The following is a 17,793-nucleotide window of genomic DNA, read 5'->3' on the forward strand; positions in this document are numbered from 1 at the left end:
AGATAGTTCGGTTAGAAATTGTGGCTAAAATTCTCAAAATACCGAAAATCGGGAGGTACGGATATATGGGGGCTATACCAAAACATGGACCTATGTTGACGATGTTTCGTGGAGATGTTTCATGACCACTGAAAACCTCAAGTGTCAAATTGCAGATAGTTCGGTTAGAAATTGTGGATAAAATTCTCAAAATACCGAAAATCGGGAGGTACCGTTATATGGGGACTATACCAAAACATGGACCTATGCCCATATCCTTTCGAATATAAGTTTGTTGATCACTAGGAACCCTAAGTGCCAAATTATAGCTAATTCGGTCTGCAAATGTGGCGAAGAACGTAAAAATACCTCAAATCCGGAGGTACCGTTATATGGGGGCTATACCAAAGAGTGGATCGATATAGCCCATCTTCGAACTTGACCTGCCTATGGAAAAAAGACCCTCGGCTGCAAAATTCCAGCACTCTATCTCAATTATTGCGGACGCTAGAGTGATTACAACAGACGGACAGACGGAAATGGCTAGATCATCTTAGAATTTTATCCTGATCAAGAATATATATACTTTATAGGGTCGCAAACGATTAGTTCGATGTGTTACAAACGGAATGACAAACTTAATATACCCTCCATACTATGGTGGAGGGTATAAAAAGAATCGCTTTCTGAGTCAGATTTGGATATAGCTCCCATATATATTTACGTCCGATTTCACGTGTTTGCTGCCCCAAACACGCTACGTATGTCCGATTTCAATGAAATTTGAAATGTGTGACAGAATTTTATCTAAAAATAAATGTTCCAAACTATATCGAAATCGGTTCAGATTTGGATATAGCTCCCATATATATTTTCGGCCAATTTCACGTATTTGCTGCACCAAACACGCTATATATGTCCGATTTTGATGAAATTTGGAATTTGTGATTGAATTCGGTCTAGAAATAAATGTGCCGAATAATGTAGAAATCAGTTCAGATTTGGATATAGCTCCCATATATATATTTTCGGCCGATTTCACGTGTTTGCTGCCCCAAACACGCTACGTATGTCCGATTTCAATGAAATTTGAAATGAGTGACTAAATTCGGCCTAGAAATAAATGTGCCAAATTTTATCGAAATCGGTTCAGATTTGGATATAGCTCCCATATATATTCTTGGCCGATTTCACGTATTTGCTGCACCAAAAACGCTATATATGTCCGATTGCAATGAAATTTGGAATGTGTGACTGAATTCGGTCTAGAAATAAATGTGCTAAATTGTATCGAAATCGGTGCAGATTTTGGACATAACTCCTATATATATTTTTGGCCGATTTAAACTATTTGCTGCACCAAACACGCTACGTCTGTCCGATTTCAATGAAATTTGAAATGTGTGACTGAATTTGGTCCAGAAATAAATGTTCCAAATTATATCGAAATCGGTTCAGATTTGGATATAGCACCCATATATATTTTCGGCCGATTTCACGTATTTGCTGCACCAAACACGCCATATATTTCCGATTTCGATGAAATTTGAGATGTGTGACTGAGTTCGGTCCAGAAATAAATGTTCAAAATTATATCGAAATCGGGTCAAATTTGGATATAGCTCCCATATATATTTTCGGCCGATTTCACGTATTTGCTGCACCAAACACGCTACGTCTGTTCGATTTCAATGAAATTTGGAATGTGTGATTGAATTCGATCTAGAAATAAATGTACCAAATTATATCGAAATCGGTTCAGATTTTGATATAGCTCCCATATATATTTTCAGCCGATTTCAAGTATTTGCTGCACCAAACACGCCATATCTGTCCAATTTTGATGAAATTTTAAATGTGTGACGGAATTTGGTCTAGTAATAAGTGTACCATATTATGTGGAAATTAATTCAGATTTATATATCTCTCATATATGTATATTTTACATATTTACAGTGGTGTAGGGTGGTAGTCGCCCCGCCCGACTTTGATCCTTTCCTTACTGGTGGCGAATTGTTTTTTGTTTTTTTTCATTAAATATTTCCATTTAATTTTTATTGCTGTGGGAGATGTTTTTGCCAATTTTATTGGCCAAAACTATTTCCTTTGCAATACTTCAAAATTTTTCCTTTGAGTTTTCCCAAGAAAATAAAATTAATTTTTTATTCAATGGCTGTCTACTGAGAGATCATTAAAAAACCATTAAAAAATCACAAAGAAACTTAAATTTAAATTGTGTTCATTGTTTCGATACTATTGCTGTTGTTGTTATTGCTATAATAATAATTATTATTATTATTGTTGCTGGTGTTGTTGATTTATGGATGATTCAAATTCAAAATTGCAAAAAATATACTTTTAAAGAATTGTAAAACACCTGTTTAGCTTTTGGCATGATTCATTTATTTCACACTAACTCACACACCAAACACCCACCTCCACCACATTGTGGCTAACCAAACGACATGTAAATATACACCACATCCCATCTCAACGTATCTTTCAGAATTTCTCTAACAACTCATCGTCGTCCGCGTACATGTGTCCAACAAAAACAAATAAAAAAATTGCCGTAAAAGTTTTAAAAAGCCCCCAAAGCTCTACAACATATCAAACATCGACAACGGCGCCGCAGGATTTTCATCTCTACCAATCGGTGGATCATCAGCCGCCGCAACAATACAAAGCTTTAATGCCGCCACTGGATCATGCCACACATATCATTAGCCATCAACATCATTGCAAACATCATCACAAGCATAATTTGCCTTCGCAGCCGCAATCATTGCCTCTCTACCACCATCAATATGAATATCAGCCACATTATGAAACCCACTCACAGCGTTTGAGCCAGGCTGCCAGTGAGCTACAGCAGCAGAAACAACAGTTGCAGCAGGAGTTGCAACAACATTTCCATTACAATGAGTATACACATCAAAGCAGTTTCTTCTACTATGACAAAAAACCAACGGCGGGGGCTTTGTCATCACCGGATTCACCCCTAACCACCAGCTGCGTAACAACACCCACCAACAACAGTACACCCCTGCATCAGAAATTTTCTTGCCATTCCTCACCCCAAACGCCAAAACATCATCATAAGCAAAAATGCCTTGCTCAGCGTCAATCATCAACGCCATGTTGCATGAGGGCGTCATCACCACCACCATCATCGGGTCGCCAGTCAAAGGCCAGCAGTACACCAGATCGCATGGCCAAAACACCCACCTCCTCACTGACCAAACCCAAGAAATGGCGTAGGCCATTTAGTTCTTACCACTCCTGTGATGATTTAGATGCCACCAACAATGCCACAAATCTTAACAAATCGAAAAACTCCTCCGATCATCATCATCAGCAGAGTTCGAATGAAAAAATGGTTGTGGCAAGTTTGAAATATTTATGTGCCTGCACTGGCGCAACCCTGCGTAATTTATCAAAGAGAACCAAAGATTTGCACAAGAAAAATTGCTACTCTTATGTGAAGGTATGTTGAAGAGACGGAGAGAGAGAGAAAAGAGTAGACATTTTTAATTTTGTTAAATTTTGGTTTCTTAAAAAAGTATTGTAGACAACTATAGGAGAAAGTGGATACCTGTATATGGGCACCTGAGCCCAAAATTGTACAAAAGATGGCCCCTGAGCCCATCCATTCTACAGTAAATGGTCTCTGAACCCATCCACTCTACAGTAGAAGGCCTCTGAGCCCATCCACTCTACAGTAGAAGGCCTCTGAGCCCATCTACTCTAGAGTAGAAGGCCTCTGAGCCCATCTACTCTAGAGTAGAAGGCCTCTGAGCCCATCTACTCTAGAGTAGAAGGCCTCTGAGCCCATCTACTCTACAATAGAATGCATCTGATCCCACCTACTCTACAGTAGAATGCCTCTGAGTCCATCTTCTCTACAGTAGAAGGTCTCTGAGTCCATCTTCTCTACAGTAGAAGGCCTCTGAGCCCATCTACTCACTGTAGAAGGCCTCTGAGCCCATCAACTCTACAGTAGACGGCCTCTGAGCCCATCTACTCTACAGTAGAAGGCCTCTGAGCCCATCTACTCTACAGTAGAAGGCCTCTGAGCCCATCTACTCTACAGTAGAAGGCCTCTGAGCCCATCTACTCTACAGTAGAAGGAATCTGAGCCCATCTACTCTACAGTAGAAGGCCTCTGAGCCCATCTACTCTACAGTAGAAGGCCTCTGAGCCCATCTACTCTACAGTAGAAGGCCTCTGAGCCCATCTACTCTACAGTAGAAGGCCTCTGAGCCCATCTACTCTACAGTAGAAGGCCTCTGAGCCCATCTACTCTACAGTAGAAGGCCTCTGGGCCCATCAACTCTATAGTAGAAGGCCTCTGAGCCCATCTAGCTGGTATCTGAGCCCATTCAACGTCAGTTTCTGAGGTGGCTTTTTCTATAGAAAAAAATCCTCCTCAAATCCTGAGGATGCTGTTTTTCTATACAAAAATTTCAATTTCGGTTCTTGAGGATGCTGTTTTTCTAGAGACGAATTTCAACCTCAGTTCCTGAGGTGGCTTTTTTTAGCAAAATTTCAACCTCAGTTCCTGAGGTGGATGCTTTTTCTATAGAAAAAATGTCCTTAGATGGATGATTTTTCTATAGAAAAATGTCAACCTCATTTCCTGAGGGTGATGCTTGTTCTATAGAAAAATATTAACCTCAGTGGCTTAAGATTTTTTTCTATAGAAAAAAGTATCCTCAGATACTGAGGTTGGAATTTTTTCAATAGAAAAAAAAATATCCTCAGATACTGAGGCTGAATTTCTTCTATAGAAAAAAATATCCTCAGATACTGAGGCTGAAGTATCTTCTCTACAGTAGAAGGCCTCTGAGTCCATCTTCTCTACAGTAGAAGGCCTCTGAGCCCATCTACTCACCGTAGAAGGCCTCTGAGCCCATCTACTCTACAGTAGACGGCCTCTGAGCCCATCTACTCTACAGTAGAAGGCCTCTGAACCCATCTACTCTACAGTAGAAGGCCTCTGAGCCCATCTACTCTACAGTAGAAGGCCTCTGAGCCCATCTACTCTACAGTAGAAGGCCTCTGAGCCCATCTACTCTACAGTAGAAGGCCTCTGAGCCCATCTACTCTACAGTAGAAGGCCTCTGAGCCCATCTACTCTACAGTAGAAGGCCTCTGAGCCCATCTACTCTACAGTAGAAGGCCTCTGGGCCCATCAACTCTATAGTAGAAGGCCTCTGAGCCCATCTAGCTGGTATCTGAGCCCATTCAACGTCAGTTTCTGAGGTGGCTTTTTCTATAGAAAAAAATCCTCCTCAAATCCTGAGGATGCTGTTTTTCTATACAAAAATTTCAATTTCGGTTCTTGAGGATGCTGTTTTTCTAGAGACGAATTTCAACCTCAGTTCCTGAGGTGGCTTTTTTTAGCAAAATTTCAACCTCAGTTCCTGAGGTGGATGCTTTTTCTATAGAAAAAATGTCCTTAGATGGATGATTTTTCTATAGAAAAAATGTCAACCTCATTTCCTGAGGTGGATGCTTGTTCTATAGAAAAATATTAACCTCAGTGGCTTAAGATTTTTTTCTATAGAAAAAAGTATCCTCAGATACTGAGGTTGGAATTTTTTCAATAGAAAAAAAATATCCTCAGATACTGAGGCTGAATTTCTTCTATAGAAAAAAATATCCTCAGATACTGAGGCTGAAGTATCTGAAGATATTTTTGTATAGAAAAAATTTCAGCCTCAACATTTGAGCATATTTTTTCTGTAGAAAAAAATTCAGCCTCAGCACCTGAGGATATTTTTATTTTTTTCAGCCTCAGTTCCTGAGGACATTTTTCTATAGAAAAAAACAGCCTCAGTTCCTGAGAACATTTTTTCTATAGAAAAAATTCAACCGCAGTTCCTGAGGACATTTTTTCTATAGAAAAAATTCAGCCGCAGTTCATGAAGACATTTTTTCTATAGAAAAAACTTCAGCCTCAGTTAATGAGGACATTTTTCTATAGAAAAAACTTCAGCCTCAGTTAATGAGGACATTTTTTCTATAGAAAAAACATCAGCCTCAGTTCATGAGGTCATTTTTTCTATAGAAAAAGCTTCAGCCTCAGTTCATGAGGACATTTTTTCTATAGAAAAAGCTTCAGCCTCAGTTCATGAGGACATTTTTTTTTCAGTTGATGAGGACATTTTTTCTATAGAAAAAATTTCAGCCGCAGTTCATGAGGACATTTTTCCTATAGAAAAAACTTCAGCCTCAGTTCACGAGGACATTTTTTCTATAGAAAAAAAATTCGGTCTCATCTCCGGAGGACATTTTTTCTATAGAAAAAATTGAGCCTCAATTCATAAGGACATTTTTTCTATAGAAAAAATTGAGTCTCAATTCATAAGGACATTTTTTCTATAGAAAAAAAATCAGCCTCATTTCCTGTGGACATTTTCAGTGCCAGAGGACATTTTTTCTATAGAAAAAAATTCAGCCTCAGTGCCTGAGGACATTTTTTCTATAGAAAAAATTCAGTCTCATCTCCTGAGGACATTTTTTCTATAGAAAAAATTGAGCCTCATTTCCTGAGTTCTATAGAAAAAAAAACAGCCTCAGTTCCTGAGAACATTTTTTCTATAGAAAAAATTCAACCGCAGTTCCTGAGGACATTTTTTCTATAGAAAAAATTCAGCCTTAGTTTCTGAGGACATTTTTTCTTTAGAAAAAATGCAGCTTCATTTCCTGAGGACATTTTTACTATAGAAAAAAATCAGCCTCAGTTCCTGAGGTGACTTTTTTTCTATAGAAAAAATTCAGCCTCAGTTCCTGAGGTGACTTTTTTTCTATAGAAAAAATTCAGCCTCAGTTCCTGAGGACATTTTGTTCTATAGAAAAAAGTCAGCCTCAGTTCCTGAGGACATTTTGTTCTATAGAAAAAATTCAGCCTCAGTTCCTGAGGACATTTTGTTCTATAGAAAAAATTCAGCCTCAGTTCCTGAGGACATTTTGTTCTATAGAAAAAATTCAGCCTCAGCTCTTGAAGACATTTTGTTCTATAGAAAAAATTCAGCCTCAGTTCCTGAGGACATTTTGTTCTATAGAAAAAATTCAGCCTCAGTTCCTGAGGACATTTTGTTCTATAGAAAAAATTCAGCCTCAGTTCCTGAGGACATTTTGTTCTATAGAAAAAATTCAGCCTCAGTTCCTGAGGACATTTTGTTCTATAGAAAAAATTCAGCCTCATTTCCTGAGGACATTTTGTTCTATAGAAAAGATTCAGCCTCAGTTCCTGAGGACATTTTGTTCTATAGAAAAAATTCAGCCTCAGTTCCTGAGGACATTTTGTTCTATAGAAAAAAGTCAGCCTCAGTTCCTGAGGACATTTTGTTCTATAGAAAAAATTCAGCCTCAGTTCCTGAGGACATTTTGTTCTATAGAAAAAATTCAGCCTCAGCTCTTGAAGACATTTTGTTCTATAGAAAAAATTCAGCCTCAGTTCCTGAGGACATTTTGTTCTATAGAAAAAATTCAGCCTCATTTCCTGAGGACATTTTGTTCTATAGAAAAAATTCAGCCTCAGTTCCTGAGGACATTTTGTTCTATAGAAAAAAGTCAGCCTCAGTTCCTGAGGACATTTTGTTCTATAGAAAAAATTCAGCCTCAGTTCCTGAGGACATTTTGTTCTATAGAAAAAATTCAGCCTCATTTCCTGAGGACATTTTGTTCTATAGAAAAGATTCAGCCTCAGTTCCTGAGGATATTTTTTCTATAGAAAAAATTCAGCCTCAGTTCCTGAGGACATTTTGTTCTATAGAAAAAATTCAGCCTCAGCTCTTGAAGACATTTTGTTCTATAGAAAAAATTCAGCCTCAGTTCCTGAGGACATTTTGTTCTATAGAAAAAATTCAGCCTCATTTCCTGAGGACATTTTGTTCTATAGAAAAAATTCAGCCTCAGTTCCTGAGGACATTTTGTTCTATAGAAAAAAGTCAGCCTCAGTTCCTGAGGACATTTTGTTCTATAGAAAAAATTCAGCCTCAGTTCCTGAGGACATTTTGTTCTATAGAAAAAATTCAGCCTCATTTCCTGAGGACATTTTGTTCTATAGAAAAGATTCAGCCTCAGTTCCTGAGGATATTTTTTCTATAGAAAAAATTCAGCCTCAGTTCCTGAGGACATTTTTTCTATAAAAAAAATTCAGCCTCAGTTCCTGAGGACATTTTTTCTATAGACAAAATTCAGCCTCAGTTCCTGAGGACATTTTTTCTGTAGAAAAAATTCAGCCTCAGTTCCTGAGGACATTTTGTTCTATAGAAAAAATTCAGCCTCAGTTCCTGAGGACATTTTGTTCTATAGAAAAAATTCAGCCTCAGTTCCTGAGGACATTTTGTTCTATAGAAAAAATTCAGCCTCAGCTCTTGAGGACATTTTGTTCTATAGAAAAAATTCAGCCTCAGTTCCTGAGGACATTTTGTTCTATAGAAAAAATTCAGCCTCATTTCCTGAGGACATTTTGTTCTATGGAAAAGATTCAGCCTCAGTTCCTGAGGACATTTTGTTCTATAGAAAAAATTCAGCCTCAGTTCCTGAGGACATTTTGTTCTATAGAAAAAAGTCAGCCTCAGTTCCTGAGGACATTTTTTTCTATAGAAAAAATTCAGAAAAAATTTTTTCTATAGAAAAAATTCAGCCTCAGTTCCTGAGGATATTTTTTCTATAGAAAAAATTCAGCCTCAGTTCCTGAGGATATTTTTTCTATAGAAAAAATTCAGCCTCAGTTCCTGAGGATATTTTTTCTATAGAAAAAATTCAGCCTCAGTTCCTGAGGATATTTTTTCTATAGAAAAAATTCAGCCTCAGTTCCTGAGGATATTTTTTCTATAGAAAAAATTCAGCCTCAGTTCCTGAGGATATTTTTTCTATAGAAAAAATTCAGCCTCAGTTCCTGAGGATATTTTTTCTATAGAAAAAATTCAGCCTCAGTTCCTGAGGACATTTTTTCTATAAAAAAAAATTCAGCCTCAGTTCCTGAGGACATTTTTTCTATAGACAAAATTCAGCCTCAGTTCCTGAGGACATTTTTTCTGTAGAAAAAATTCAGCCTCAGTTCCTGAGGACATTTTTCCTGTAGTTCAGCTCCTGAGGATGATTTTTTTCTATAAAAAAATCAGCCACTTTAGATTGTTTTAGAAATACTTGCGTCCCCAAAGCAGCAGATCTCAGTTTAGTCATTCAAAATAAGTTACAAAGTTCTAAGCAGCCACTTGGTGACGTATAAGTTGATGGCCTCTAGTAACCCTTACAGCTTCCTATCCATTTTCTACCAGTGCGTTACCAAAATTTTGTTTTTGGATTTCAACAGGAACAATAAAAATACTAACATGCTGACGAAATTTCCTCTCTATAAAAATCACATAAATTCACTCATTCATCCAACCATCCATCAATTTGTGAAGCCATGGTACGCTATTTCACCCCCAGCATGTATCACTCACGATTGCGATTGATTTCAATTTAATTCACTTTAAATAAACATAAACAACATTTTTGAGCAGAACAGAGCAAAAAGTATTTCAATGTAATTTACGAAACAAAAATAAGAGGAACGAAAAAAGATATTTGCCTAAATTTTTTGGCAATGGTCTTCTATAAATCAAAGTCCAATTCAAATAATCAATTGCATGTGACTAATATTAGAAGTGAAAAAAATAAATTTATTTAAAATCGATACAATATCAAGATCAAGAGACAAAAAACATAAAACGTGCTGAATAAAATATGTGGGTGAAGTTTATTAGAAGTGGACATTAGAAAGTAGAACATTAACTTGGGCCCAGATATATTGCATGTTGTTTCATTTACTGATGTAAGACCATTTATCTAACTCTCCGTAAGATATAGCCAAAATTATAAAATTAAAACTGGATATTTTGAGAATTATAAAAGTTTATTTGTGGAAGAAGATACTTAAGGCATATTGACAACTATGAAATCCACAGGATTTTAACTGTAAATTCAATTGCGTGTTCGCGTATATTTATTTGACATGATCTCAATCTTAAATCCTGTGGATTTCATTTTAGGTTTATACAATGGAATTGACAGTTACAATTCGCTGGATGTAAACGTACTCTTAAATAAGTACATTCCCAAATTTTTCTTCTCACCTAAAAGTATGCAACATATTGTGATGATTGATTTCTTACTGCAATACCCTGTGGTAAAAAATATTATCTGTTATCATAAAGGGTGTTATTGATACATATGTACATATCTACTTTTAATTTCGTTAAAAGAGAAGCCAAGCCTCTTCTAATTCTGTGTTTTGAGATATCACAAAAGAATTTTAATATTTGCCATTAGTTTTGTATAAGTTTATTAAAACAAAAAAGCAGATTATTCACAACGATCAAATGCTGTAAACCTGATAATTAACGTACACCGTTTTAAATCAATAGTAAGTAAGTTGGCCTGTATTGTAAAAATATCTCATTCTATAGATCTAAAGGTCGAAGATTACAGGTGACATTTCAAATTTCCCATTTATGGGAATTAAAACATTGTAGAGAAAATTTGATATAGAGAGACAGGGGCAAAATTTTCCATCTTATCTAAAAATCATAGTTGAAGCGTGATTTCTTAGTTTCCGTAAATTTTTTCGGTCAAATGGTTCGCCCGATAATTTTCGAATGAAGTAACCGATTTGCTACAAATATTGCGCGATCAGGTTCGTATATGTACTACATCGGTCAAATTTCGGGTTCGGGTACCGTCTCACAAAAATTTTCAAAAAATTTCATTTCTCGGATCGTTTTGAATTTTTTTTGCAGCAGCAGCTTGTCCCAAAGCAGGCGACACCTACGGGTACCTTCCTCACAATAATTCAAAATTTTCACAATAGTTCAAAATTTAAGAGCTGTTCGAAGATATTTTGAAAATTTTACCGACCGCACTCCTTGTGGGATCCCTGATCAGCACGATAATAATCGGACAACACCTTTTTACCGGATGTAATCCTTGTGCTCCCCCTACAGCAACACAATATTTTTATGCCCTCTACCATAATATGGAGGGTATAATTAAATTTGTCATTCCGTTTGAACACATCGAAATATTCATCGGAGACCCTATAAAGTATATAGATTCTTGATCAGGGTAAAATTCTCTGTCGATATAACAATGTCCGTCTATCAGTCCGTCTGTTGAAATCAAGACACAGCTCGCAATTTTTAAGATAGAACTTTGTAATTTGGTATAGAAGTTTCTATTACTCCTAGGGTGATTGGTATTGCAAATGGGATATATCGGTCCACATTTTGATATAGTTTGGTATTTAGTCTTCGCTGGGGGTATAAAACATTTCCCCGAAATTTTTTCGGTATAGGTCAACGCCTTCATATAGCCCCCATTGAACGGTACCTCCCGATTTTCGGTATTTTAAAGGTTGTGGCCTCAATATTACGCAAAAATGGCTGTAATTTGGTGTTTAGCCATCATTTGGGGTATAAAACTTCCCATATGAAATGTGTGGGTGTAGGTCAACGCCTTTATTTAGCCCCCATAGAACGGTACCTCCGAATTTCGGTGTTTTGAATGCTATGGCCACAATAATCCATCGAAGTGGCTGATTGGTTGGTATTTAGTGTTCTTTGGGCGTATTCAACTTTCCCATCTAATTGTGTCGGTATAGGTCAGTGTTAATCACCACTGGGCTCGCGAGCCGTGTCTGTGTGAACACACACAATCTAAATTGTGGTAAGTTTCTACGTTACTCTCACCACCGATCATCTTCTTTGTTTTAGCAATGAATTAACGCACACGATGTTTATCTAGAGAGGGACAGATAATATCGTGTGTGTGCCCAACACAATCGCAGCGGTTGCAATTGTTGTTGCTGGTGAACACTGGTATAGGTCCACGCCTTCATATAGCCCCCATTGAACGGTACCTCCCGATTTTTGGTATTTTGAAAGTTGTTGCCCCAATATTCCACCAAATTGGCTGAAATTTGGTTCATTTGGGGTATAAAACATTCCATATGAAATTTGTCGGTATAGATACACGCCTTTATATAGTCCCCATAGAACGGTAGCTCCCGATTTTTGTTGGTTGTGACGTCAATATCCCACCGAAATGACTGGATTTTGTTATTTAGTCCTCCGGGGGGTTAAAAAGTATTTCTGAAAAGAATTATTAGTATATATCTACGTCTTCCTCTGAATTTTGGTATTTTTTTAGGTTTTAGCCACATTATCTTACCGAAATATCGGAAATTTGTAGTTAGTCTTCTTTGAGTCTAAAAACTTTCCGCATGAATTTGTCGGTATAGATCAACGAAATTTGCTGAAATTCTGTAATTAGTCTTCTTCATAAACGAAAGGAAAATAATTCTTCCATTTTACTTCAATATAACTCGTGGTAGAGGGTAAAACAAGTTCGGCGCGGGCGAACTTAACTCCGTTCTTACTTGTTCATGTATAAGTCCATGCCACCTGATATAATAACCTAAAAACTTTTAAAAATTGTACGGTGGTCACCTAAAATGGTCCAATAACTATTGAAAAGAGTGGCTGGCATTGTCCCAACCTTTGCAAGTTCCAGCATGGACTATATCGTACAACTTCTTCTGGTACCTCCCACATAAATGTTCAAACATTTCGATTTAGGGCAGTTTAAGGGTTGTTAGATGATTGTTTTTTATCGAAGACCATGTAAATACTTTTTCGTGATCAAATTTATGTTTCCTGGCATTATATCCAGTTCCAAGATTGATAGCATCTGAACCATTTCAGGTAACATATCCACAAAAAATAATAGCTTTGCGCTTTAAACAAGTTTGAAACCACTTCTCGAATCGTGTTGAAATTTTAATAACTGGTTTACTTTTTTGCTATTAGCTATTAGCTCCTAAATAACTGGCTGAATAACTAGATTCGTTCGAAAAAAAAAAAAATAAATAAAAAATGTCCAATATTTAGGACCAATCCTTCATACATCTCTTGCATTAAACATTTAGCAGTCTTTGTCGTTGTTACAACATATTCCCCATACTTCCCTCAATAATACACCAAATTTGAATTTGAAATAATTAGCCCCACTGTTTATGACAAGATTGATAGCATCTGACCATTTCAGGTAACATATCCACAAAACATCGCTTTGCGCTTTAAACAAGTTTGAAACCACTTCTCGAATCATGTTGAAATTTTAATAACTGGTATACTTTTTTTTGCTATTAGCTATTAGCTCCTAAATAACTGGCTGAATAACTAGATTCGTTCGAAAAAAAAAATAAATAAAAAATGTACCAATATTTAGGACCAATCCTTCATAAATCTCTTGCATTAAAAATTAGCAGTCTTTGTCGTTGTTACAACTCTAGAATTATATTCCCCATACTTTCCTCAATAATGCACCAAATTTGAATTTGAAATAATTAGCCCCACTGTTTATGACACATGCGTCACAAAGCTTTAAAAATTTAGGCTGAAAAGTCTATATTTACATTATGCAATTAACAAAAAAGACTACAATATCGATTAGCTGTCAATGAGAACCGTACCTATAATTTTCTGAGCAACATTTTTGTAGAATATTTGGATGCTGTAAAATCCCATCTTGTAGTACTTTTACTATGGTTCAAAAGAACATGGAAGGAATTGAGTACATGGATAAAATGTTCTACAAAATTTTTCGGCATTCGATTTGACTTACGATATGTAATCTAAAAACGGAGCTAGAATAACGCCAAACAGAGATATAAAGCTATTTTCTAAAGCATTATAGGGGAAAATTGAAAAAAAAAATCATTATTGTTCTCTTTATATACTCAGCAAGGGCTTTCATCTCCAAAAGGAAATTTCCATCGCACAGACCTTGACCCAGCTAATAATTTTTTCCGAATTCGGAAAGAAACTATGCACAAGTTTGCGATTCTGATGCCGAATTCGTTCCGAAACCCGAACAAAATTGTGTTAAGGTGCCCACGAATTCGGAAAGTTTTGTCGAAAAAAAATCGGAAGGAACATTCGAGTTTTTTTCCGAATTCTAAACGAAATTGTTTAAAAAGCCGAAAAAAATGAGAGATTTTGAGGGAATTTCGATATTCTGCACAATTTCGGACAAAACTCTAAAGGAACATTCGAAAATGGGCAGAAAATCGGATTACTTTCGGATACTTTTTCAGAATTTCGAAAAAAATGGATGTTTGATCCGAAATTCGGAATACTATCGGATGTTTGTTCCGATATTCGGAAGAAATCTGAATATTTTCGTAAGTTTTATCCGAAAAGAAAAGAAAAAGAAAAAAACAAATCAGTTTCTTTTCAGATTATGTGCATAGTACTCGGAAACTAATCGAAAAAAAATCGAATTAAAATTTCCCTTCAGAGTATGTGCAGAGTACTCGGAAATGAATCGGAAAGAAAACGGATCAAAATTGTCCTTCAGAGATTGTGCAGAGCACTCGGAAAATAATCGAAAAAAAGGAAAAAAATCTGATATCAGAGCCATCGGCAAAAATTGTTGGCTGGTATAAAACTCAAGATGTGAACACTTCATGCAGCTCAAGACGTATGAACCACAAAATGTGTAGTTGTTTGTGGATTAGTTTATGGATTTTTAAGAACGTGGGGTTTTTAATATCTTTTCATGAACGTGCTTTTTTACAAATATATTTTTTATGAGATTGGATTTTTAAAAAAAATAATTTTTATGTTCATGAGCGTGGGAATTTTTAATAAAGTTTCATAAACATGGATTTTTAGAAATATTGCTTCCTGAACTTGATTTGTTTTTTTTTAAATATTGCTTCATGAACTTGAATTTTTTAAAAATAATTGTTTCAAAAACTTGGTTTGTTTGTTTTTAAAATATTGTTTCAGGAACTTGGATTTTTTAAAATATTTTATATATATTTTAAATATTTTATGAATGTGGATTTTCTAAACATATTTTTTCAAGATCGTGGATTTTTTATTTTTTTTTAAATACTTGTTTTTCATGAACGTAAATTTTATTAAAAATAAATTTTCATGAACGTATTTTTTTATGAATTTGGATTTTTCAAAATCATTTTTTCATGAAAGTAAATTTTTGCGAAAATATTTTTTCTGTACGTGGATATTTTTAAGATTATTTAATCATGAACGTGGATTTTTAACGTCGTTCTCGTATGAGTCCATCTTCAAACTTAAACTAATTTTAAGAAAATTATTTGGCTGCACAAATTTTGAGCCAAATGGGCTACTCTGTTCTCGAGTATGAACTACAAAATGTGTAGTTGTTTGTGGATTAGTTTATGGATTTTTAAGAACGTGGGTTTTTTTAAATATCTTTTCATGAACGTGTTTTATACAAATATTTTTTTTTCATGAGATTGAATTTTTTAAAAAAAAAAATAATTTTTATGTTCATGAGCTTGGGTTTTTAATAAAGTTTCATGAGCATGGATTTTTAGAAATATTGCTTCATGAAATTGATTTTTTTTTAAAAATATTGTTTCATGAACTTAGATTTTTTTAAATATTTTATATATATTTTAAATATTTCATGAATGTGGATTTTTTAAACATCCTTTTTCAAGATCGTGGATTTTTTATTTTTTTAATGAACTTGGCTTTTTAAAAATATTTTTCATGAACGTAAATTTTATTAAAAATAAATTTTCATGAACGTAATTTTTTTTAATAAATTTTCATGATTTTTGAAATATATTTTTTTATGAACGTGGATTTTTGGGAAAAATATTTTTTCTAAACGTGGATTTTTTTTAAAAATATTTAATCATGATCGTGGATTTTTAACGTCGTTCTCATAAGAGTCCATCTTCAAACTTAAACTAATTTTAAGAAAAGTATTTGGCACAAAACTGCTAGACAGACGGGGACGGACATGGCTAATTCGACTCCAAATTGTCTGAAACGGATTTGGTCGAAACATATGTGGGGTCTTACATCATTATTTCGGTAATGTAAGTTTTTGTGTTGGCATCAAAGTGTATACACCAACACTAGCCATTAGGCTTAAAAATTAGCCTAAATTAAAATTTGAACGATTTATTAATATTTAACGACATATTTAATTGTTTATATTTAATTCACGCCATATATACATATGTAGCTTCTTGAAGTCTAGCAATCATTTCGTTTTTTTCTTGCGAAAAAAATTTACAGTTTTACCACTGGGATTCTTTTGTTTCTAAAGGGTTTCGCCAAGCAATCAATGTTAAAGTTCAAAGAAATGCCTTAAAGTATGCTACAGTAAAGTACTGCGTTCTTACTCTCCATTTTATAAGACGTCACACATTACAATCCATGTTGCAAGTGCTTCAATTAAATATCTAGGAGAATATTACACTTCCATCTTCCAAAAATTTGAAAATGGACCTCTAATTATTGTTCCAAAAGGGTTAACACTTTTATGGAAAAATTCATTTGTTCTGTTTGCATAATAAACATGTATTTTTAAGCCATTTTAAAAATAGTAAATAATTTAAATTCTACATCAATTTATTTTTGAACTGAACAATTGTGATTGTATGTGTTTCTATGCTGGCAAAAATAGCCACAAGTGAAACCAAATCCCCCATGGAGAGAAGTGCTAATAATTGACTAACACAATCACAAAGCAAATAACCAACCTCTTTCTCTCATCTCATGATTGTGGCGTTCGGTCATAATTCATATTTTATGACCTCGTGTGACATAATAAACCAACAAATATTTTGGCACAAACAGCACAGCACAGAGTGCACTAAAAAGCCAGAAATGATTTGAGAAATATAGCAATTTCCGCTAACAAACAAGATTTGAACAAATATTAAAACTGCTACAGAACATGAAGTTTTTAAAATGGAATAATAGGATAAAATAGGTTCCACATAACCAGATAATGGGGCCGACAATTTATTCTTGGGGGGTTTCAATTTATAGGGATACGAATTATGTCGCTAGGTTTTTACATAAAAAATATGTTTTGAATTTTACCAAAAAATTTAAGACATAACCAAAAGTGCAAGTCTCCCATTGTTCAGGTTAGGCTTATAGAGGTGAGAGGTTTTCATTCAGCCTAAAGCATTACATGAAGCAATCCTTTGGAAAAATCATCCTTCCTAATTTTGTTGTTTCACTGTATATATAATATAGTATTTATTCCCATGAAATGTTTATGTTCATTTATTTTTGTTAAAGGTTATTTAATTTCATTCAAAATTTATTGCATGTAATTGTTGTTGTTGATGTATAAAAATAATATTTGCTACTTAAATTAAATGGAATTCTTTCATGTTTTACAATATTCTTTTTATTTATTCTTTTTTTGCAGCCCACGTGGCGGGTATGGGGTGAAGAAAAGGATACCGACATTATTTATACAGTATATCTGAAAAAGGTGTGCTACCACCGACCCACACCCTCAGCAGCCAATGTAAGTATTTTTTTATTTGTTTTGAACCAAACACGATATGTATTTTTGTTCCAAGCCATGTTGTTGTTTTTGTTTGTAGAAAAGTGAATGATTTATTTGAACTATCAGTTGACGTTCAAGGATAAGGATAGTGCCACATACAGCCAGTGGCCATTAGCTCTAATTGGAGAAAATTGTTTATGTATGTGAAAATATACAAATGGAGGAGAAAATGATAAAAAGGATACACAAATATTTTGTTTATTTTCGTCCAAGACCAATGACCGAGCGAACGTCATTGGAGGATATTAATGGCTCTATTTTATGACCGAAAGGAGTTCAATGTTATTTTGTGTCCGTGTGATGGATGTATGTGAATATAAATTGACAGGAGGAAGCGATATTTTTTGGCGAATAGTTTGAATAGTCATTAATCGCATA

At 34.9% G+C, this 17,793-nt stretch overlaps 1 protein-coding gene across 3 annotated transcripts in view; it reads left to right on the forward strand.

Moving 5' to 3' along the window:
- Rgl (Ral guanine nucleotide dissociation stimulator-like) overlaps positions 1–17,793 on the forward strand; it is a 130,794-nt gene that overhangs the window by 104,425 nt on the left and 8,576 nt on the right. For 2 of the 3 annotated variants that reach the window (XM_073984072.1, XM_073984073.1), the window contains one exon: positions 17,272–17,373. In XM_073984072.1, the coding sequence (XP_073840173.1) occupies positions 17,272–17,373 (102 nt within the window). Of the gene's footprint in view, positions 1–2,485; positions 3,467–17,271; positions 17,374–17,793 lie in introns of all 3 variants that reach the window. The other variant, XM_073984071.1, reaches the window with a different exon arrangement.

Source organism: Musca autumnalis, unplaced genomic scaffold (assembly GCF_047663935.1).
Source record: "Musca autumnalis isolate F117 unplaced genomic scaffold, ASM4766393v1 scaffold_4, whole genome shotgun sequence".
Taxonomy (NCBI): Eukaryota; Metazoa; Arthropoda; class Insecta; order Diptera; family Muscidae; genus Musca; species Musca autumnalis.